The sequence below is a fragment of the Anser brachyrhynchus genome, assembly GCF_964034855.1.
Source record: "Anser brachyrhynchus genome assembly, chromosome: 5".
NCBI lineage: Eukaryota > Metazoa > Chordata > Aves > Anseriformes > Anatidae > Anser > Anser brachyrhynchus.
The window spans coordinates 36,106,034-36,127,973 of record NC_137699.1 but is presented as its reverse complement, the minus strand read 5'-3'; the positions used below and the strand labels follow the sequence as shown (position 1 = coordinate 36,127,973).

The 21,940-nt window shown below is 58.4% G+C and overlaps 2 protein-coding genes across 5 annotated transcripts; one reads left to right on the top strand and one right to left on the bottom strand.

The window, feature by feature from the left end:
- Positions 1–155: 155 nt before the first annotated feature.
- Positions 156–17,141, bottom strand: DDB1 (damage specific DNA binding protein 1). Of its 3 annotated transcripts, none has more exons than XR_013952131.1 (27): positions 17,008–17,141; positions 16,265–16,413; positions 16,049–16,165; positions 14,599–14,820; positions 11,345–11,459; positions 11,139–11,236; positions 9,614–9,772; positions 9,124–9,207; positions 8,828–8,944; positions 8,358–8,460; positions 8,122–8,197; positions 7,934–8,042; positions 7,579–7,757; positions 7,318–7,481; positions 7,119–7,226; positions 6,544–6,751; positions 5,976–6,071; positions 5,606–5,717; positions 4,900–5,023; positions 4,371–4,535; positions 3,917–4,011; positions 3,583–3,753; positions 2,499–2,608; positions 2,120–2,289; positions 1,649–1,761; positions 1,046–1,175; positions 156–889 (listed from the first exon to the last, which is right to left on the bottom strand). XR_013952131.1 is itself a non-coding variant. In XM_080594948.1 (27 exons), the coding sequence occupies exons 1-27, from the start codon at positions 17,066–17,068 to the stop codon at positions 806–808; spliced, it is 3,423 nt and encodes a 1,140-aa protein (XP_080451074.1). In that variant the 5' UTR covers positions 17,069–17,141; the 3' UTR covers positions 156–805. The 3 variants fall into 3 exon arrangements, 2 of the variants coding, with proteins under 2 accessions (XP_080451074.1, XP_080451075.1); XM_080594948.1 differs by having other exon boundaries at positions 1,046–1,169; positions 1,659–1,761; XM_080594949.1 differs by having other exon boundaries at positions 1,668–1,761.
- On the top strand, positions 17,110–21,887 carry TKFC (triokinase and FMN cyclase). 2 transcript variants are annotated; one of them, XM_080595009.1, is made up of 19 exons: positions 17,110–17,242; positions 18,055–18,195; positions 18,268–18,457; positions 18,535–18,645; positions 18,719–18,900; positions 18,976–19,054; positions 19,252–19,341; positions 19,455–19,489; positions 19,566–19,650; positions 19,725–19,814; positions 19,923–20,039; positions 20,213–20,332; positions 20,435–20,572; positions 20,755–20,861; positions 20,956–21,059; positions 21,143–21,176; positions 21,284–21,373; positions 21,477–21,545; positions 21,690–21,887. In XM_080595009.1, the coding sequence occupies exons 2-19, from the start codon at positions 18,190–18,192 to the stop codon at positions 21,870–21,872; spliced, it is 1,830 nt and encodes a 609-aa protein (XP_080451135.1). In that variant the 5' UTR covers positions 17,110–17,242; positions 18,055–18,189; the 3' UTR covers positions 21,873–21,887. The 2 variants fall into 2 exon arrangements, with proteins under 2 accessions (XP_080451135.1, XP_080451136.1); XM_080595010.1 differs by having other exon boundaries at positions 21,477–21,748.
- Positions 21,888–21,940: the final 53 nt, after the last annotated feature.

The window sequence follows — 21,940 nt, the reverse complement described above, 5'->3', positions numbered from 1 at the left end:
ACAATTCAGTGCAGGAAACTCCTCTGGGCACCGCGGTGGCTGGGGAAGGAGGCTTCCTCTGGCTGGACGCGGACACAGCTGCACACAGCGGCATGCAGAGCGGGTACTGCCACCCCTGCTGTGCCGATGAGGAGCTCAGCGCCAGGAGACAGACCTTTCCTCTTGGACTACTTTATTTGGTAAAACTCAGACTCCACAACTGATTGAGCTTCCCAGAACTTCCCTCCCTGAGCAAGCCACAGATCCTGTGGAGAGAGAGGAGCGTGCTGTCCCTCTTAGCTTCCTTATCCAGATGTAAAGAGATCTTCCCCCTCCACGTCTGCAGGTCTCACCAGCCCCTCATGAATCCTCCAGCCCTCGCCCTCACCCTAGAGGCAGCTTTGCTTCCCCTTCCAAAAAAAAATACAACGGATCAAAAAGAATTGAAAACGAAACCAAAAGCAGGAAAAAAATTACTAAAGACAACAGTGAAGAGTGAATCCAGGCAAGGGCATCGCATCAGCCGAGTGCTACTGGTCACCCAACAAGAGCGACGAGCGAAGCCCAGCTCTGGGTCAGCAGCTGAGTCCGTAGGATTTGTGAATCCAAGCTGGCAATGACGTGGTGCCTGGCCAACGACCCCCCCCCCCCCCCAAATCCCTAGCAAACTGGCTCCCCTTCCGAAACTCCTTCTCCCACCTCCCCTTGGGCAAGTGCCACCCGCCAGTGTTCAGTGCAGCCAGTCAGGGGTCTTCCAGCTGCAGGCGGGGAAAAGCCTCCCTTGCTCGATGGGGAGGAAGGTGCTAGGGAAGGACCCCGAATCCTGCTAGTGGATCCGGGTCAGCTCCTCCACGATCTTTATCAGGTCATCTACGGTGGCCTCCCTCTTCATGCCACTGCCGTCGTCAATCTGGATGGAGAGAAAAGGCATGGGAGCGTGGAGACAGCAGCAGGTGCAGAAGAATGCATGCCCTCGTAGGAGGGCACGTGTTCAGTGCAGGCTGAATTTCTGAGCGGGGTTCCTACCGCTAGTTTCATGAGCCCAAGCTCGTATCACCCATCTCACCTGCAAGTTTGCCACCACCTCCTGCATCTTGGGCCTGCTGATGTCCAGGAAGCTTTCGATCAGGTCACCATCAATGAACCCCGTAGCTGGTTCTGTCTTGCGCTCCGTGTGAAATGACCTCCAGGTGCCACTGTCAAGGAGCCAAACCCACACGGAGTAACACCAACCCCAGACCATGGCTGGAAAAAACCTCCCCCCACTGCGTCCACAGCAGTTGCCTGAGGCAGACTGACCACACTGCCTCAACAGGACCACAGAATTTGTGCCACGCTTTTTAGGGCTGTTTTATGCACAGCAGACCTTGGGGTCTTGATATTAATGCACGTGCTGTTCCTCAAGCACAGTAAGCTCCTGTGATCAGACCCCCAAAATCTGCAATATTACAAAGCCAATTTTGTCAAACCCTTCAAGATACACCCCTTTACCACATGGGCGTCTCTTGCAGCACAATGCCCTGATCACCTGGCAGACACACCACCCCCCTCTCCAGCTGACACATGCTCTCCCCAAGGTGTCCCAACAGAGACAGGCCTTCAACGCCCCCCGCCCCGATTCACAAGCCAGCCCCCAGCATTTGCTGGTGCAGGCCCCTGGCTGGACCACAGAAGGATATAAGGAGTGCTCGATCTTGCCCACGCTCTTGATGACTTTGTTCAGCCTGTTCTGCATGTCCAGCAGCAGGTTGTACCAGCTCTCCGACAGCGAGGTCACCAGGCCTGCAAAGGACAAAATGGTGACGAGGGCTCAGGGCTCAACCCAGGGCATCCCAGGGAACCTGGGGCCACGCTGCTGCGGCTGCCAGCAGGCAGGGAGCAGATGCTGCTGGACTGGAGCTGTACTAAAGGTGGTGCCTGAGAGGGCTGGGATAAGCAAGGGCTTTCAAAGAAATCCAGAGCAATTTCCTCTCCTGGAAGCTCTCCAGACAGAAAAGTAGGTTTTTGAGGACAGTATGGCACAGAGCACCGCTAGACTGATGACAGAGAACGGAGACACGAGGAAACCCCAGACCAGGTCAAGCAGCAGAGAAGGGGACCTGCTACCCTCCTGCTCGAGGTGATTCTCCCTGAGCCTTACCTATCATGCCATTGACTGTGCCAAAGAGAACTGATCCTTGTGTCGGAGTGGATGTCTCGCCAAGGTTCTGCATGACCAAGGACCCGTGACAGAAGACGTTGACAAACTCTCCCAGGTGGGACAGCCCCACTTCCTGCAAGTGCTGGCGCTCCTCGTCGGTCGTGGCAGCACTGAAACCCAAAGCACCCTGCTCAGTCTGTGCTGGGGTGACAGGTGAACTCCCCCCACCCCTGTCTCACATCTCCTCAGAGCTATGCATGCTTCTGACCACTTTCCTGCCTGGCACGCCTCTGTAGCTGTGATGCTGAGGGGACCAGAAGGCCCCACTGCCCCGTCCCTCCTGTCACACGCTGCCACATCCCCCTCCTAGCCAGCCCACCTGTCCTTCTGGCACACAAACAGGTTGAAGGCGTTCTCTGCTCCCAAGAAGTTGTCGTCATCCAGGATCTCTACGGCACTCATCCAGTTTGGATTGAAGTCCCGGGCAATCTGGAAGAGGGCAAAAGGAGATGCAGTATGGTGCACAGACAGCCTGCCCTGTTAACAAACATCCTCATTCCACCCAACACCCACATTTGGGAGCAAGGTGGGATCCAGTCTGCTCTCTGCTGCTGGATGAAGAAGCTGAGCAAAAGGCACCAACTGCCTTGGTGGAGACGGCCCTGGCCTAAGTGGCACTCAGGTGATGCCAAGGCAAATACTGACAAGCCCATGCCAAAGCCGTTCTCACAGTTTAAGCGCGCAGATCGCCCCACTGCCTGGTCCAGCCCCCAGCTGTGCCGCATTTGCTGACAGACGCAGCAATGGTCTCAGTGAGCCATCCCGAATGCACAACAGGCTATCTGGGTGGCAGCTTCCCACTCCTGGCAGGTGACAAGCACACCTCCCGAGCCTGCGCTTCACAAGGCTTCTGGCACACAGCTCGGCTCCTCAGGAGCCCAGGGATTTGTCCCTCCAAGAACCACATAGATCTGCCTAAGAGAATGTCACCAGGTGACCCTGTTCTCTGTGCACAAACCTACATCATTGTATTCCAAGAGCTGGCAAGTGTGGTGAGCCAGGCTCCTCCATTTACTGCCATCAACACCATTTCACCTGCCCAGTCTTCTGGAACAGGTAATGCAGACTCCCAGCACCTCTTTGACCAAGTGAACATTCTTCCTGAAGAATGTACCTGTTAGAACTCTACTGTTTGTAATCTGAAATTGTCTATATGACTAATGTTCTAAGTTCTAATGTTTGGTAGTTAGATACCATTGCAGAAACTGTCATATCTGTTTTAAAACTGCAGTTCAGCCAAAACACCCCTTGTGTTGATGGCTGACAGAAAACAGTATCTTTGGAATTGTCTGATAAATTACAGCACCTACATGTCTGAAGCGATAAGAGAAGTGAAGGCCTCTTCTTTCTTGAAGACCTTTTCCAACCTAAATGATTCTATGACTATCCAACACCACTGGTACCTCCTCAAAGTTTCCTTCCATGGGCTTGTACGCAAGGAGCAGGACAGATCGCATCAGATCTCCCACAAGGATGAAGTCTCCCTTGGTCTTCAGGTAGAGCGCCATGATATTGTTGTAATGGTTGCACTCTGTGCGCAGCTCCTTCTCAGCTGTCCACTCATACAGGCGCACCTGAAGGAAGGGACACGACTCCTGAGCTAGAATGGACACCCATGCCAGCCAGGACACACTTCTCCAACAGATACTGGGGACCCAGCTGACAAGCACAGGGCTGGACAGCTTCCAGCTCTGAAACATGCTTGCGAAGCAAGGCAGGGTCTCGTGAGAGTCCTACCGTGCTGTTGATGCTGGCTAACAGCTTCCCGTTGAACTCCACCATGGAATATACAGCTCCCTTCACCTCCTTTTCAGCCAGGCTCTGCAGTTTCCCTGGAATCAATCCACAGAGTGCCAAGTTATGTGCATCGTGCTCCCGGGGCCAGGAGGCCTTGAGGTGGGGTTCAGACAAGCTGCCTTAAATACTGCTCTCTCTAGAAACTGTCTCAGAGGATCTGTGAGCAAGTAACGCAGGAGCAGCAGGACAGCAGGGGGCAGACACACAGAAAGCAAATCCCAGAATCTGGTTCTTGTGAGGGATTCCTGGGTTCCTCTGGCAGACAGGGGAAAGGGGACGTGCTGTGATGACCCACAGCAGTGACAAACCGCTACAGATCCTGTCTGGGGACAGCTGGATCTCTGACTGCCCTCATGCAGCTAGACCTGGCCACACAAGAAGACCTTGCTCTTACCATCAGAGTAATGGAAGACAACGATGCGGCCCTGCTTGGGCTCTGCCTCCTCAGGATACACCATGGCAGTGCCCACAATGAAGTAGGTGTTTGGATCCTTGCCGAGCTTGCAGGAGACCAGGCTGAGGGCATATTCATTTTGCAGAAACTGGTGAGCATGAAGCACTGTGCAAAGAGAGAAAGGCAGAAACAGCTGGGTCCCCTGGGTCCCAACAGGCAGCACCCCCATACAGGAGCAGAGCCATTTGCCTAGGGACGGCTAGAAACTCAGGACGTGAACAAGGTGCAGAGTCAATGGCTGCCTGGAGATCCCCTCACCTATTCCCTGCCACCACCTCATGCCATCAACAAATCACTACACCTTAAAACCATGACGTGTGGCTGATGATCTTTCAGAAAAAATGCTCTGACTGAAGGAAGTGTATGAGATCACAGCTTTGTGAAGGTCACAGGTATCAGCCACACGCTGATGAGCTTGTTCTGGAGGGGAACACTGGATGAGAGCGTGGGCAGCATTTGGGGCTGGTACCTTCGAACGTGTGCTGATCTATGATGAGCAGGTTGTGCACCTCCACCTCCTCTCCAAAGGACGTCTCGTGCGGTGCTGTGCTGCTGGAGAACAGCTTGCTGGTACTGACGCTGCTGGACAGGGCCTAGGACACAGAAAGACAGGTCACATCCTCATGCTACTTGGCACGTCCTCATGCTGCACCACGAAGGCTGAGACAATTGGGGACCAGAAGGATGAATGGGAGAGAAGGAGCTCCCTGGGCTTGAGGAATGGGGCACACTCCCTGCACCAGTGGATTTACATGATATGCAAGGCAGAGGCAGCACTGTTGAGCAACAGCATTAATAGAACAGTTTACACAGTGTTGAAGCTCCCACCACAGCTTTTGCCTGAAGGGGACTTGTGTCTGCACCTTTGAGAGAAGGAAACCACTCGAGACCAAAGAGAAGCCTATACAAGGGACTGAAGGAGCTGTGTTCAAAACAAAGGTGATCAGACAGAACAGTGAGCATGCTGAGGCTGCCAGAGAGCAGCACAGAGAGACCTTGACACCACCACAGAGACATCTTACCACCCCATCTCCTCCCAGGCTGCCAGAGGGAGAGCTTGTACTCAGAGCTTTGGAAGAGAAGATTGTCAAGGAAAATCTGCAACATGATTTGGCCTAAGGAGCTACAGTACCCACAGCCCAGAGCTCAGGGACGACCTAGCAGTTACCCCTCACCTGGGTGCTGGCGCTGGGTCTGAGCGCAGTGGTGCCCCCACTGGCATCCTGCACCTCGATGCGACTTGAGAGCACGCCAAAACACTGTGATACCTCTTGGTAGCAAATTTTCCTGCAGGACAGAGAGCTGTGTGAGCAGCAGTGCCAGGACAGGCCACTCCAAGGAGAAACTGCAAGGAAAGAGCCGCTTCCTTGCACAGACTACTCTCAGCATATGCCACTGATTCGGTCTGTGTGCTAAACTGAGCCTGCAACAGGAACACTGACTGCAGAGCTTGCCTCTCCCCATGGCGAAATCTCCCCCCAGTCTTGTCCTGTGCATCAGAACAAGGGCCCCTCGAACCAGACTCCCTTCCACTGCTCGGCTCACCTGGGTGATTCGTAGAGGGGAACCGTGCGGATGTGCAGCTTCTGGATCTCGTCGATGGTGCCGATTGTCAGAGTGCTGTTATTGGCCAGTGCCAAGCTGTACAGGAGGAAAACTCAGCAATGGGGCTTGTAAGGCAGGCAGTGCAGCCAAGAATCTCCCTCCTCTTCCCACCCCCAAAATTGCTAGTCATTGGATCCCCTTCCCATACTGTGCAGATCCAAGCAGGGTGGCCAAATTAGTGCAGCATCTAGGATTACTGATGCACAGAATAGAGGGACAAATGCTTAAGAGACAGGACCACGCACACCTGTGTTCTCATGTGAGACCCAACAAGCAGCACAAGGGACTGATCATTACCCTGGGAGAATCCAGGGCCAGGACTGCTGTATGCCATGAGAGTATTGATGGAAAAAGCTCTCCCACTGATCAGAGTCAGGCATACTTCTATCCATGACCTGGTAAGATGGAGCTCCAAGGCTGAGCAGCCCACCCTGCGCCTCGTTTATGCCAGTACAGAGTCTAAAGCTCCCCCCGCCGCTGTGTCACGCAAGGCAAGGTGCAGGCTCACCTGTCGGGATACCCATCCGAGTTGAGGGGACACATGTAGTTCACCTCCTTCAGGTTGACGTTGGAGAAAACCAGCTTGTGGTTACTGCTGTAGATGACGGTGGGGCGGTCAGAGCAGGCAAACACGTTGGTGGTGGACAGAGAGCGGAAAGTCCTCAGGACAGTGGGCTGGGTCCCAAGGGTCACCTTTTTGCGGTCACTCAGCAAGCCTGCAGAAAAGGAGCACCGGTGTTGGGAGCTGCCCCAACAGAGCTCGCAGGAGCAGGACAGCAGAGAGTAATGTGGCTGTGACATGCTGGGAAGAAATGAGTGCGAGTAAATCCATCCTGCTGGCAGCAAAGAAATGGATATAAGCATCAATCTCCTTTGTCTGCAGTCCCCTGGAGAAATCCACCAACTCACAGTACCCACAGCCAGTCCCACGTGAGCACAACCATCTCACAGTGAGAAAGAAGTAACTTGGAAGGAGAGTGAGATCTCCAGAAGGATGAAAAAAAAAGTACATCAAGCAAGTAAGAGGGCATACGTCCAGCCACCTTCCCAGGCAGCCCACTCAGTGCTAGGCCCCATGGTTACCTGTCTCGAGACTGAGCCCAAAGTAGAAGAGCGCCCCATCTCCCAGGGCACACAGAAGGTAATGGCTGCTCTCAAAGGTCGTCATCAGGATGGAGCGAGGGATAATTTCTGCAGGGAACAGAAGAAGAGAAGAAGGCTGATGTCACTCACGGCTCAACTAGTTCAGTCCCTGCTGCCACCAGCCCCAGGAGAGCCCTACCTCCGCCCAGCATCTCTTTGTGCAGCAGCTCAAATGAAGGCAGCTTCAGGATGCGAGCGGAGATGTCAGTCCAGAGCCCGATCGCACACAGTGGGGACATGCCATTAGTGTCCCCCAAAGGAGTGATGTCCAGGCAGGCAACTTCATGCTCCATTTCTGTGCAGCTGGCAGGAAGGAGAAATCAGACAGGAGTCAGCCTGAAGCCCGAGGACGGACAGTAGAGGCTGAGAGCCTGTGGGGCAGGAGGAGACGTGCACTCACCTGATCTGCCTGAGCTCCTGGGGTCGGATCTCCAGGTAGTACAGGGCTCGTCCCACAGCCACCACCACCTGGTTGCTGTTACAGGAAGCCACGCTGATGTTCTTCCCGTTGGGCTCTTTCCACTCGCTCACCAGGGCTTTGGGCTCCTGACTGACCAGTCTCACAGAGGCAGAGGTGATCTGAGAAGAAAGAACACTTCTGCTCAGAGCCGGGACAACACCTCACTTTTTACATCTGCCCGAGGAAGTACTGCAGCCCCTGCCATGATGCGCAGCACAGATATAAATTACCTCCACAGAGGAGAAGGGCTATGGAGTGAAGATGAGAAAGACGTCTCCTCTAGAAGGACCATTACCTGGATCAATTGCTGATGTGCCACATTGCCACAGAAGAAAGTCTGCTGATCATCCACAAACCCTGTGAGCTCCGTCTCTTCTACCTCCTCTCCGTTTAACATAAGAACCCTAAAGGGAAAGGGAGATCCTGTTAGGTCATGCTCCAACATGCGGCCGAGAGCATGGCTCAGCCTTAACCCCACCTTACCTGGTCTGGCCAACAAAGGACAGCACCAAGGTATTGTCCGTCTCACGATGACAATCCGACCTCAGGGGCCACAAGCCTGCAACAGAGAGGCCACGTGCTCACAGTAAATATTACAAAAGCTGGTGGGTGGAAGTCCCCCACCCACACCTCAAACCTCAGTCTGCTCACAAGAAATGTCCCCACTGGGCCCTCTCAGGTCACGGGGTGTATCAGACAGCACCAAACAGCTCACGCACCTTTAATGCCCGGCAGGTCAATGCTGGCATGCTCGTGAATCCCAATGCCGTTCCGGATGATCCGTAGCGAACCCTCCTTAAACGCACCTGAGCATGTGACCAGCTGGAAGAAAAGCAGATATTTACCACTTGTTGCTGGGAAGCGCCCCCACCACTCCTTGCAGTGACAGACTCGGGCCAAGATGGGGCCCCCATCTTCCTTGCTTCTCAGAGGAAGTTCTTTGGCAGTTGACCATTCCCCATTGCAGGAGAGGAAACCCTTCCTTGTTAACAGGGGTGCCCAAGAAGAAGCCCTCCCACTCATAAACCACTCTTCAGTGCAAGACCTCAAAGCCTTCCCTGCACCACGATAAGACTTTTAAATCTCCAATAAATGGATTTCAGTCTTTTCCTTCCATGGACACCCTCCACACACCTTGCAGGCCCAGACATCTCCAGGACAGAGAACCTCAAGGCAGGATCAACATTACCTGCCCTTGGCCTTGTCTTTCCAGGTCTACTACACACATGTCGACGATGGGACCGAGGTTGGTGAAGGTCTCCATAGCCACTACATAGGAGCCCTGCTCATTGCTGTCCACGTTGAGCTACGAACAAACACAGTCATCGGTTTCCAACAAGAAAGGTCAAGTGGAAAGCAGAGGGTAGACAAGGAAAAGAAAGGAAAGTTTCCACCCAACGTATACACCTCTTGCAAACAGGATGAAAGCAGATGTACGAATCCTGTCTGAACACGCAATTAAGCCAGCACAAGGCCCCCACTTACCTTCACAAGCTGGGAATCCCCAAGCCGAGAGCCAACAAACACCACACCGTTGTCCAGGTAGGTCAAGCACTCTGCAATGGATGTCTGGGAATTGCAAAGAGACAGATGAACCACCCTTAGCATGAAAAGGGCTCTGCCATGCCTCCCAAGCACTACATCTGAACTGCAGCCAAACAGAAAGACCCTGGACACAGGGGAGGAATTTAAGCCCTTTGTAGAACTGCCAGTGTCCAAACTTCTCCCAGGGATGGTGTGCAAACACCCTGCAAAAACCCATGAAAATGCTGTAAATGTTCGAGTGCCCAAATCAGGAATTCCCCAGGCCAAATCCAGCAACTGAAAGTTTGGAGCTAACAGCTGTGGGGAGTGAAATATCACTCCAACCTGGGCTCCAAAGAGACACCACTCCTGCCATTCGGCTGTCTGCAGAGCCCCGCGACCCTCTGGTGAGAAGCAGCAGGGCCACCGTGCTGACGTGGCAGAGTCCTACCTCACCGAGCAGTTCCACACGCAGGTCCTTCAAGGTGACCGTGCCGTCCATCTGTTCCTCCTTCTCCAGAAGCAGCATGAAGAGGCGTCCTTCCATGTCCCCCAGCAAGTAACGGGACCCATTGGGATCCACGCGGTTGTGGCACACGATTGTACTTTGCTACGTGCAAAGCAGGAAGTGTTAGGAAGCCACTGAAACGGCACCACCTCTGTACACGCCAGAGGGGAACAACCACATCCACAGCACACCAGCTGCTTGCTGGAACCACAGCCAAATCCCACACCAGGGCACTCTTCCTGCATGGAGGGAGAGGGCTGGATTCACCCCGTAATCAACTGTAGCAGCAAACACAGCCAGAAGCTGTGGGCAAACAGCCTCGCTTTCCGTAACTAGAAAGCGTTTCATGTTCCTAAATAACATGTCCCTAACTCATTCATAGCCCAGGGACGATGCCATCAGAACACCTGTTCTTCTAATGCTGAGCCTTTCACAGGTGTGTTGCAGAAATGCTGCCTGGGACCCGAAGAGCTCTGAGCCTGCTCCATTTCTGGACAGAAGCTCTGCAGACGTTTTGCTCTGTGGGGTAGATGCTGCCTGGCCTCCTGTTTACGCCTTTCATTTAAAAACCCTGATCTTGCAGATCTTCACTGGATGCAAGCATTCTACTGGCCTCAAGACCCAATGTGCCTGCACTTTGACTGCAGGTCAAGGCAGTTTTGTACATCAGCAGAGTGTGGGAGAGTTGCTCTACTCACTCCAGTATAACGAACCCTCCAGCACAGAGCCCCAGCAGTGGTCCAGTAGCCTGTAGGCGTTCACGCAACAATTAGTTTTTTTTTTTTTTTACCTAAGATTTATAACTCTTTTCTAGCCCATCATTATTTCCCGCTTGAAAGGACCTTTTGATCATACCTCAGGCCCTCTTTCAGCCCTGAGCAGCACCTCAGCCGTGCCATTTGTGCTTCCTGTACCGTTTAAATGTGGGAGCTGGCCCGTCCCTCTGACAGAAACCACAAGCTCAAGTTCCGTCACAAACTGTGTGAGTCTTTTTTCCTTTGAACAAGTGCCCCAATCATACATCGGTGGACTCAAGTCTCCAAGGGGCTCATTCATATCTTTCGCTGCCTGAACTGAAACCAGGCTCTGGCCTGGACCAGTGCCCAAACCACTCACTACCTCCTAATTAATCCCTTTCTCTGGGGCCCTAACGGGATTTCAGCTTTACTGCAGCCATTTCCGAGTACTCCACAGAGAGCAGAGCCACATACGACAGCGCAAGCACACGCTGACATCCTTACAGGGACCACACGGGTCCCTCAGCCCTCCAAAACGCAGATCAGCCATCGTGCAAAACGCCTAGGCTCACCAAAGCTCTGGGAGTAAGTGGCCCTACTTGGCCACACCTGGAGACCAGAAGAGTTTAAATTCCTGACTACAAGTGGCCCAGCACCCTCCCAGCACCTGCAGACATGCCTGAAAACAGAGGAACTACAGGAGACAATTCTAGACGTCAGCAGTTGCTCACCTTGATGATAGGTGGAGCTATAGCAAGGTATTTATCTCCGTTGTGATAGGTGATGGACTCCTGCCCAATGATGATTGCACCTCCAAAAGGCTCTGGCACTGTGCAGGGGAGAAGAGAAATGTCTTACCAGAGAACTTGTGCAGCACAAACGAGGTGTTCTGCCTCAAGGATCGAACAGGAGGGAAGATTTTTCACAAAGGACTGACCTGCGATGACCATGGAGGCTTCAGCCTCTACGTTCTCCTGCTTCCAAGGACCTTTGTTGAATTCCTTCTCGCGCAGAGACACCTCGTACGTCTTGACATGCCGACCCTGAGGGTCCTGAAAGAGAAGGCACAAATGACCACGGACACCGACAACAGCCTTGTGTGCACAACAGCAGAGGCTCCTGAGGCTGAGCTGATGAGAAACCACAAAGCAAGGCAGCGCTGCCCCGTCTCCCACGAGAACACCATCGCCCAGCGACCAGAGCTGCTGAGCCTTGCCATCCTGCCCACCAGTGCAGGCTGCAGCTGCACGTGGGTCTGAACGCATGCACCCTCAGCCGCATTTTCCCTAAATTTATCTGTATGTAGCACAACCTTTAGATAAATCCCTGTGCCAAAAGAGACTGGAAATGATTTTTCCATTTTTATACCCACGAGTGATTTTCTGGGCTTCGTACTCATCTGACGCATGGCTCTCTGCAGATCTGGGTATGAGTGGCACTGCACGGTACTGCCACCGCCTCCAGCTCCAGCAAGGCGCTCAGGAATTCAGCTCTGCTCTAACGGCGCAGGTGCCAGAGCAGCTGAGCGACCAGCTCAATGCTCCTCAGCCTTTTCAGCCTGGTTTCCTGAGGCAACAATCTGCTTGCTTGCTGAACAATCCTCCGGCGTCTCTGCCGTTCCAGCAATTCCCACCCTGGTGGGCAATTTCAACCAAACCTGAGAGGGAACAGAGGCCTCGGAGGCAGAGTCCACGTGGAAATAAAGGGTATAGGAAAGGAGGTCCGCACTAACAGGCACTTGGGAACCCACGTAGGGGACACACAGGACCAATGCCCAAACCACTCACTACCTCCTGATTAATCCCTTTCTCCGGGGCCCACAACGGGACACACGAGCAGTCAAGGCACAGAGAAGTCTTTGATCGTAACCCACTGGCCTATTTCACGCCTCAAAAGCCGAGACGAGGCTCTAAGCCACGAGGAACCAGGTTTCCTTAGAGACGTCGTTCGCAGAACTACTTTAAAAGAGCTGTTCATCTTTTTATTTATTATGCCTTACCACTTTCCAGACCTAAGTAAAAGTGGGTTTTGCTCCCTGTGGCTGTTGGCCCTGTAAGCAAACACTCACAGGAAAGCCGGGTACCTCCTGGCTCACCCCTCAAAGCCTCTGAGCTCAGCAAACCCTCACCAACAGCACTCGGCAGCCCGACGTCTGGGTGCGGCAAGAAGCAAAGAGCAGCGCCAGCGGACAGAGAAGGGGAAGTCGGGGGGAGAAACGGATCCACGTGGAGGAGAGAGATGAGGAATCAGCACAACCAGAGCATATCCTGTACGTGTTAAAGCTGAAGCGAGGCTGTTAGAATGGCAGAAGTGTCGTTAATGTGACTTTGGCATTTCTGGACCTTTTTACTCCACACAACAGAAGTTCTCAAGTCTTTTTTTTCTTTTTATTTTTTTTTAATAAACTTGCTCATTTTTGTATCTTCCTCTGGTTTCGTATCTACACAAGAATCATCTCAGACACTCAATGCTGTTCTACTTGATCCAAATCCTGTGATAATGATTAATAAATTGAGAAGGAATCAGGGAAAGCAGCAGCTTGGAAATGTTCCCCCCTCCCCACACACACAGTCGGACTCCCAGGAACCAAAGCAAACCCAGCGTTTTACATAAGGCCTCGTGAGTCAGAACTCGCATCTCACTCCTGCTGCAAGGGTAAAATTCATCTATTAGACATGGAAATGGATAATTTACTCTATCTGTACAATACCTGTTTATAACTACCAATGAATTTGCTCCCAGTTCGTCTGTAACATAAATGTGCCAGATTCCTTGAGATAAGACCCTTTTTACTAGCTGACTCTGCAGGATGACCAAGCTCCTCCTTTAGGATGCTCTTGAGGACCGAGTGGAAACTTGTGCTTCTGTCCAAGCTCTGACACAGAGTTTAAGAATTTGGCCAAATCACCATCCCTCTCTGCCTGTTTCCCCACCTGACGACAGCAGCAGCACAAATCGAACCCACAGGGGCGCTCACCACTCCTCCGAGCTGCGCACCCCCACTGCCAGCTTTGGGGACGTCACCCGTGAAGCAAGTCAAAACCACGAAGAGCATCGCCAGCCGCTCTTGCTGCGTATTTCTACAGCGAAGACAGGCTAAAAGAGCTTCCCTTCTGACACCAAGCTGCAAATTGTCATGGGATAAAAATAGGGCTCCATACACGCTCCTTGCTCAGACAAACAAGGACTGCCACGTGTTCTGAAAGCTTGTTTGGAGGCCAAGGGAGAGCTGAGAAGTGTGCAGATGAGAAGAAAGAGCACAGGTAGCCGCAGGGCAGGGGGAGAGCACTGGCCTGACACAGGGGGTCCGGGCTGCTCTCCTGAACCCTTGCTTACACAGCAACAAAGCGATGTCTCCCAGGTCTTTCCTCACTAACTGTCCAGTGGGGTTCAAGAGCGCCCACCTCTCCTGAAAATAACAGCAGGGGCTTTTGAAAACAGGGAAAAATCAGACCCTTGCTACCATGTGGTTGCAGCTCCCATGGTATGAGTTTGCCCCCACGACCACAGCGGAGTTGAACTGAATTCACACCGGGTCCTGTGCTGTTGTCGCAGTAGCTCCCAGCCAGGCACCAGCTAGCGCCGGCTTTGACAAAGCAAAGATAATCCCTCGGCCAGCCAGCACCGCAAAGCCTCTTTGGTTCAAAATAAAGTGTTCAGAGAGAGGCCTATGAGAACTGCCTCTGTGAAAACCCAGAGGTTACGGCCCCTCTTTTCACTGCCGGAGTAGCCTCTCAAATACCACCAAAGACGACACGTTGCCTTTTTGAAGAGAAAGGATGAAGTCTCACAGCCGTGTTTGTAAGAAGCAACTGAGCAGGATCTGATCCACCTGCTCTGAGCTCACTGGAAGGACCCATGTGCTCCTCTTAATCCTTTAGCACAGAAACAGTCCCCCCCGGAAGCATCAGCTGCCCAGCTCTCCTGGGGGAGAGCATTTCTTTGCCTCTCCCAGAAATGGAAAAGCACAGCACAGAGGAACACGGGTTTTCCTCAGCTATGAAACGAGCCTGCAGGAGCCAGCAGTGTCTCTTACCCTGCCCACTCAGCCACAGCACTGCTTTCCGCAGGCTCCAGGACAACACGAGTGCTCCAGCCACTTTGGAAAACCTCTGGAGACCTTGGCTCGTGCAGGTCAGCCCAGCAACCTCCAGCACCCTCTGTCCGAGTCACCGATGGAGAACAAGGTACCTGGTAGACAAAGCAGATGGTCGGGGCCTGGCAGCCGTAGAGGAACTTCACATCGATGACCTGGAGCTCTTCCAGGCGGATGTTAAAAGCCTTTAACTCCTTGTTCTCCCGGTCCAGGGGGATGACCTTGAAGAGGCCATCGTAGAGCCGCAGGCCAATCATCCGGCACTCCGGGTCAATGATGCCGATGATCCCGGTCTCCGAGGGACGACCAATGCGATCCTGAGCAGGAGACATGGGGAGATGGGAAACAGAGTGACCAGCGTTAGAAAGAGATCCCTGCACGGGACTCGGGAACAGCAGGTAGAAGAGCTACCACCCCTCCGCTGAGGAAGGGCTCCCCCCACACCTCCAGCGGATTTAAAACTGCCTGGCAAGCCAGAGGCAAGTCGCGCGTCTTCTGAAGCAGCAGGTCCTTTCCACCAGGGAGCCCAGCAGAGCTCCCACTGCACGCGGCTACCCCGATCACACCGCACTGACTCCTGGAGCACCTCCAGGGCGGCGGGAGATGGACGCTCCAGGAGCAGAACCCGCAGCTGGCTTTGTAACTCCAGCTCTCTGCGGAACGACCTCAGCGCTCCCCGCTGGTGTGAAGAGCTTTGATATCCGTGACCAAAACCCAGCCTCCGAAAATCCAGGGCTGTTATCGCCCTCCCGCAGACCCCTCGGCTTTGCTTGGCGGGGGCTGATATCAGCATCTCCACATGTCACGAGGAAGAACCATGGCACGGGAAGATTAAGTACGTTTCCCCCAAACACACCAACACCTTACTGACAGGACGTGCCCACCTACGCTTCCTGCCCGTAACCCCCTGCTCAGCTTCGCTAACAGTACCTCAGCAGAAGCTCAGCACCTGGAAACAGATGGGAGATATTTTGGCTTGACAGCTGACAGAAATCATTTGGATAAAGAATAACAAAAAGCCAAAAGGACACGTGGATCTTTGACCTGCTGGGAAGGCATGATTTTAACCAGAAAAAAAAACAGAACGGAGCACACCTACAGTTATTAAGCTCACTGTACAGCCACAAAGGCAAAAGTAATTTCAGCAGTCGTGCTTCTGGTACGCAGCATGTAGGGACTGGTCACAAAACACCGGAGGAGCCGTTTTTGAGAAAAAAAACACTACCTGACATTGGGTTTTGAGTACTAAACCTCTTTAAAGTTGGAGCATCTCAAATCAACCTTATTCTTCTGCAAACTGTTCTAAGAACACAACTAGAGCCATGTCCTCAGTCCCTGAGGCTTGCTCACTGGATCAGAAAACCTTTAGAAATAACAGCGCCAGCAGGTGAACCCGGCTAGGGTCCCCTGTAGGTGAAAAATCCCAAATATCCAGGCAGACGCCCGTCACCTGGATGCACCTCTGCCACTAACAAAGCAAATCTGTCCCCAGGGAAGAGAACCTGCCTCCTTCCAGACCCGAGCAGGAGCTGCAGCGTTGCTCACCTGCACGTTGCCGTGGGCGCGGGTGATAATGTCGATGCTGTCCCCGTTCTGCTTGTACTCCAGGATGCAGGCGTTGTACTTGGCCGTCAGGATGAAGAGCAGATCCTTGCTCTCGCCCTGCGAAGGAAGGGCCGGGGGGTGCCGTCAGGGGGGGGTGGCAGGGAGTGGCCCCACACCCGCATGGCAGGCAGCCCCCTCCCGCAGCAGCACACCCACCTTGGGGCGGAAGAGCTCCATGACGGCGGTCTTGCCATACATGCCCACCTCCTTGACGGGCCGCAGCCCCTCGGCCGTCACCACATAGATCTCCAGCCGCGTGTTCTTGGCGATCAGCAGGTTCAGGTCCTCCGCCGAGGTGAAGTGCCCTGCGAGAGAGAGAGAGAAGGGGGAGAGGCCGTCAGCCCCCACCGCAGTGGGGCGGCAGCTCGGGGTGCTCTCACCGAGCGAGCTCACAACCCCGGGGGGCCCAGCCCGAGACCCCAACACCGCAGACACCACCTCTCCCCCAGCTCCCCGTCCTTCCCCAGGGAGCCCCCCAGCCACGGGCCCTCTCCACCCCCCCCCCCCCCCAAAACACCTCGCAGCGAGGCGAGACCCTGCCAGCCAGCCACCACCGCCCCGCAGCACCCCAGCCCCCAACGCCCCACCGATACCCTCAGCTCCCTGAAACCTCAGGCCCCCGCCCCGAGAGGAGCACCGCTGCCCCCGCAGCACACCCCAAAAAAACCACAGCCCCCCAAGAACCTCAAGCCGCCCCCAGCCCCCCCCCGCGGCGCCCCCACTCCCTCAGCTCCCCCTCGAGGAACCCCGAGCCCCCCCCGTCCCCCTCAGCACCCCCAGACCCCCCCCCGCACCCCGGAGCCCCCCCGGGGGCCCCGCACCCCCCCGGCTGCCCCCCACCCCCCGTATCCCCGCGCCCCCCGGAGCCCCCCCCCCCATAACCCCGCCGCCCCCGGTACCGGTAACGCAGCCGTTGACGGCCGTCGGCTTCTGGGCCGTGACCACGTAGTTGTAGGACATGGCGGCGGCGGGGCCCGGCCGGGCAGAGCGCGGCGCGCACCGGGAGCGGGGCCTCGCGGGGCCTCTCCGCCGCCACCGCCGCCGCCGCCCCTTCCGCCCGCCGCCGCCGTGACGCCAGCGGAAGGGGCCGCTCTGCGCCGCCGGGAGGACCGCCGGGAGCAGACGAGAGGGCAGGTGGGGGGCGGCACCCGGACACCCCCCCCCCCCCGGACAGGGAGGGGTCCCTGCTTCTAGGGGGCGCCCCCCGGTCCTCCCCCATCCCGGGGGGGGGGGGCTATGTGTAGGGGGGCGCCCCCCGTTATCCCCATCCCCGTCCCAGGAGGGGTCCCCATGCGTAGGGGGGCGCCCCCTGGTCCCCCCCCATCCTGGGAGGGGTCCCCCTTTGTAGGGCTGCACCCCCCGGCCCCCATCCCCATCCCCAGGAGGGGTTCCCATGTGTAGGGGTGCACCCCTTGTTACCCCCCTCCCATCCCAGGAGGGGTCCCTATGTGTAGGGGGGCGCCCCCCAGTCCCCATCCCCATCCCAGGAGGGGTCCCGATGTGTAGGGACGTGCCCCCTGTTACCCCCCCACACCCTGGGAGGGGTCCCCATGTGCAGGGCTGTACCCCCCGTTACCCTCCTCCCATCCCGAGAGAGGTCCCCGTGTGCAGGGGTGTGCCCTCTGGCACCCCCCGTCCCGGGAGGGGTCCCCATGTGTAGGGCTGCTACCCCTGGTCCCCCCTCCCCATCCCAGGAGGAGTCCCCCTTTAGTAGGGCTGCACCCCCTGTTTCCCCCCCTCCCATCCCAAGAGAGGTCCCCGTGTGCAGGGGTGTGCCCTCTGGCACCCCCCGTCCCAGGAGGGGTCCCCATTTTAGGGGTGCTCCCCCAGGCCCCCTGCACTCCCCCTTCCTCTGCCCTCCCCGTGAGCCGCCCGGCCCAGCCCAGCCCAGCCCAGCCGGGACGCCCCCGTCCTGCCGGGGGGGTCTGGACCTTGCCCTCCCTCAGCCCCCGGCAGAGTTTGGACCCAGGCCGAAGGCTGCGCGGGAGCCACAGCGCGGGGACAGCTGACGGAGCCGGGGAGCCCCGCGTCCCCCCCAGTGCCACCGGGACCTGCAGGAGCCGCTGCCCCACCACGCTGCCATGGAGGTGAGCCGGGGGCAGCACGAAGCCCCTCGCCCCGCTCCCCGTCCCGGTGACACCGCCTCTCCGTGCCCGCAGGCCTCCAAGAAGCTGGTCAGCTCGGTGGCCGGCTGCGCCGACGACACGCTGGCCGGGCTGGTGGCCTGCAACCCCGGGCTGCGGCTGCTGCGGGGACACCGGGTGGCCCTGCGCGCTGACCTGGCCGCCCTGCGGGGACGCGTGGCCCTGCTCTCCGGGGGGGGCTCCGGCCACGAGCCCGCCCATGCAGGTGAGTGCCCACAGCCCCGCCGTGGGCTCGGTGCCCCCCCAGGCACCCTCGAGCCCCCTGTCCCTGCTCCTCCACAGGGTACATTGGGAAGGGCATGCTGAGCGGGGTGGTGGCCGGCGCCGTCTTCACCTCCCCCGCCGTGGGCAGCATCCTGGCGGCCATCCGGGCGGTGACGCAGGCTGGCGCAGGTATGGGGACGCGATGGGGCACTGGGGAGGTTGGCGGCCGTGCCGTCACCTAACCCCCTGCCCCTCCCCACAGTGGGGACCCTCCTGATCGTGAAGAACTACACTGGGGACCGGCTGAACTTCGGGCTGGCGCTGGAGCGGGCACGGGCAGAGGGGGCTGACGTGCAGATGGTGGTGGTGGGGGACGACTGCGCTTTCACCACCCAGAAGAAAGCTGGGCGCCGCGGGCTGTGCGGCACCGTCCTCGTGCACAAGGTCCGTGGGGTCCCCTGGTGCCCCTAGGGGGGACGATGCGCAGGGGTCCCTCACCCATCGCTGCCCCCTTTGCAGGTGGCCGGGGCCCTGGCTGAGGCGGGGGCAAGCCTGGATGAGATTGTCAAGAGGGTGTCGGCGGTCGCCAAGGCCATGGGTACGTGCACGGGACCCTCCCCAGTGGCAGATAAGAGGCACCGGCACGTGGTGGACTTCAGCCCGAGCCGGGCATCCCACGTGCCCGCAGCGTGGCTGGGGCATGGTCACGTTCCTGCCTCCCCGTGTGGCTGCCTGCGTGCCCGCCGCCTGCCCCGAAATCTGGCACGCATCCCTCCTTCTCCCCGCCACCTACAGGCACCCTGGGGCTCAGCCTGTCCCCATGCAGCGTCCCCGGGTCCAAGCCCACCTTCCAGCTGGCTGACGATGAGATGGAGCTGGGGCTGGGTGAGGAGCTGCCCCCTTGCCTCCCCCCTGTGCCAGGCTGCTGGCGGGCATGGGGGCCACGTGCCCCTCGGCCCCGGGCGTCAGCATGGGGTGACGCTGCCCTGTCCCTGCAGGGATCCACGGCGAGGCAGGCGTGCGCAGGATGAAGGTGAGCAGCGTCCCCTCGCCCTGCTCCTCTCCCTGCCCCCCTGCCCTGGCCTCACGGTCCCCTGCACCCCTGCCAGGTGATGCCGGCGGACGAGGCGGTGGAGACGATGCTGGCGCACATGACAGACCCTGCCAACGCCTCCCATCTGCCCCTGAGCCGCGGTGAGCATTCCTGTTTCCCCGGCCACCCCCTGCACGTGCAGGGCAGGGGCCTCACTCTGCTCGCTGCCTCGCAGGTGCTTCTGTGGTGCTGGTGGTGAACAACCTGGGCGGGCTGTCCTGCCTGGAGCTGGGCATCGTGGCTGGCGCTGCCGTGCGTGGGCTGGGTGAGTGTGGGGGCACCCTGGAGCCCCCCCTGGCTTTGCCCTGAGCCCTCTGCTCCTGAGGACCCTTCCTGCCATGCCCCCTCGCTCATGGCCACCCTTCCCTTGCAGAGAAACGAGGAGTCCGCATCGCCCGGGCCCTGGTGGGCTCCTTCATGACGGCGCTGGAGATGGCCGGGGTCTCCCTCACCCTCATGCTGGCAGACGAGGAGCTGGTGGGGCTGATCGGTGAGCGCCCGCAGGCGGGGAGGTGGCACGGGACGTGCGCGGTGGCCCTGGATGCCGGCACTCGTGGGCACACGGGACCGGTTCCCGGCCGCTGGCGCTGCTGGATGCGGTGTCATGGATTCAGCGGCTCCTGCTGAGCTGGCACTTGCCTCCCCCCTCTCTGGCTGCTCTAGATGCCGAGACCACGGCCATGGCTTGGCCCAACCTGGTTGCGGGGCCTGCCGTGAGCCAGAGACCGGAGGTGCCGGCACCGAACGAGGGACCAGAGACTGCTCAGCAAGCGCCCAGCACAGGTCAGGGCAGCTGCGGGAAGAAGCCGTCACCGCCCTGTGCCTCAGCTTCCCTGCCTCCCCTGAGTTCAAGGCCAGGCAGGGGGTGACGTCTCCTCCCTGCAGGGCCTGGTGCAAAGTGGGTGCAGCTGGTCCTGGAGCGGGTGTGCAGCACCCTGCTGGGCCTGCAGGACAAGCTCAACGAGCTGGACCGCGCGGCGGGCGACGGGGACTGCGGCCACACACATGCCCGGGCTGCGCGAGGTGCGTGCCGGCCATTGCCCGGGCTGTGGTACCCCCACTGCCCCCTCGGAGGAGCGGGGCCGCTCCACGATGTCCCTTGGTGGGGAGCGAGGACCCCCAGGCGACTCTGCCCACCTGGGGGCAGGGTCCCCCCACGTTGCTGGGTCCCCACAGCCTCCCCTCTTATCCCCTCTGCCCCGCAGCCATCCAGGAGTGGGTGCGCAGCCGGCCCCCGCCGGCGGCCCCAGCCCAGCTCCTCTCGGCCCTGGCCGACCTGCTGCTGGAGAAGATGGGCGGCTCCTCCGGCGTGGTGAGTGCGGGGCGAGAGGAGGGAGCGCGGATGCGGACCCCCGCTGTCCCCCCCACTGCCGCCGCGGGCGGTGACGGGGCCGGTGTCCCCGCAGCTCTACGGGCTGTTCCTGACGGCGGCCGCCCGGCCCCTGCACAACCGCAGCGACCTCCCGACGTGGGCTGACGCCATGGACGCCGGCATCGAAGCCATGCAGCGGTGAGTGCGGCGGGACCCCCGCGGGACCCCCCTCCCCACAGCCCCTCCGCGGGCCCCTGCCAAGTCCTATGCTCGCCACGCAGGTACGGAGGAGCTGCCCCGGGGGACAGGACGATGGTGAGTGCCGCCGCGCAAGGGGAAGCGTGGCGGGGCCCCGACGCCGCCCGCCTGCTGTGGGTGCTGTCGGCGGCCCTGGCACTCAGCCCCCTGCCCGTGTCTCCCAGCTGGACTCGCTGTGCGCCGCGGCGCAGGCGCTGCACGCCCTGCGCAGCCCCGGAGCCGACCTGCTGACGGTGCTGGCCTCCGCCGTGCAGGTACGGGGACCGGGGGGGGACCTAGGGTGGGCAAAGCGGGCTGGGGACGGCTGCACCGGGCCGTGCTGGCCGCATCCTGAGCGCTCCCCGTTTCCCCCGGCAGAGCGCGGAGGCGGCGGCAGAAGCCACCCGGCACATGGAGGCCGGCGCGGGCAGAGCCAGCTACATCAGCTCGGCCCAGCTGCTGCAGCCTGACCCCGGGGCGGTGGCGGCAGCGGCTGTGCTGCGCGCCGTGCTGGAGGGGCTGCGGGGCTGAGGGGGGGCGGCCAGCCTGTGGCTGCCCCCCCCCATCCCCCCGGCTCCCCAGGGCTGCAGCAGCGATGGGAGACGCAGCAGCACGCCCCGTGTACCCCCAATGAATATTTGCGGTCCCACGGAGTTGGCCCAGAGCATTTTTCCTCGTGCAGAGGGGTCGGGTGGTGGGGATTGGGCCCGGGGGGAGGCAGCTGGCCCCTTGGGGCCACGTCCCCACGTCAAGGGGGGACGCAGCCAGCCCTGAGCTCAGCCTGAGCGTGACGGCTGGGGAGGAAGGAAGCTGCCGGGCTACCCACGAGCCCTCATCTCTGC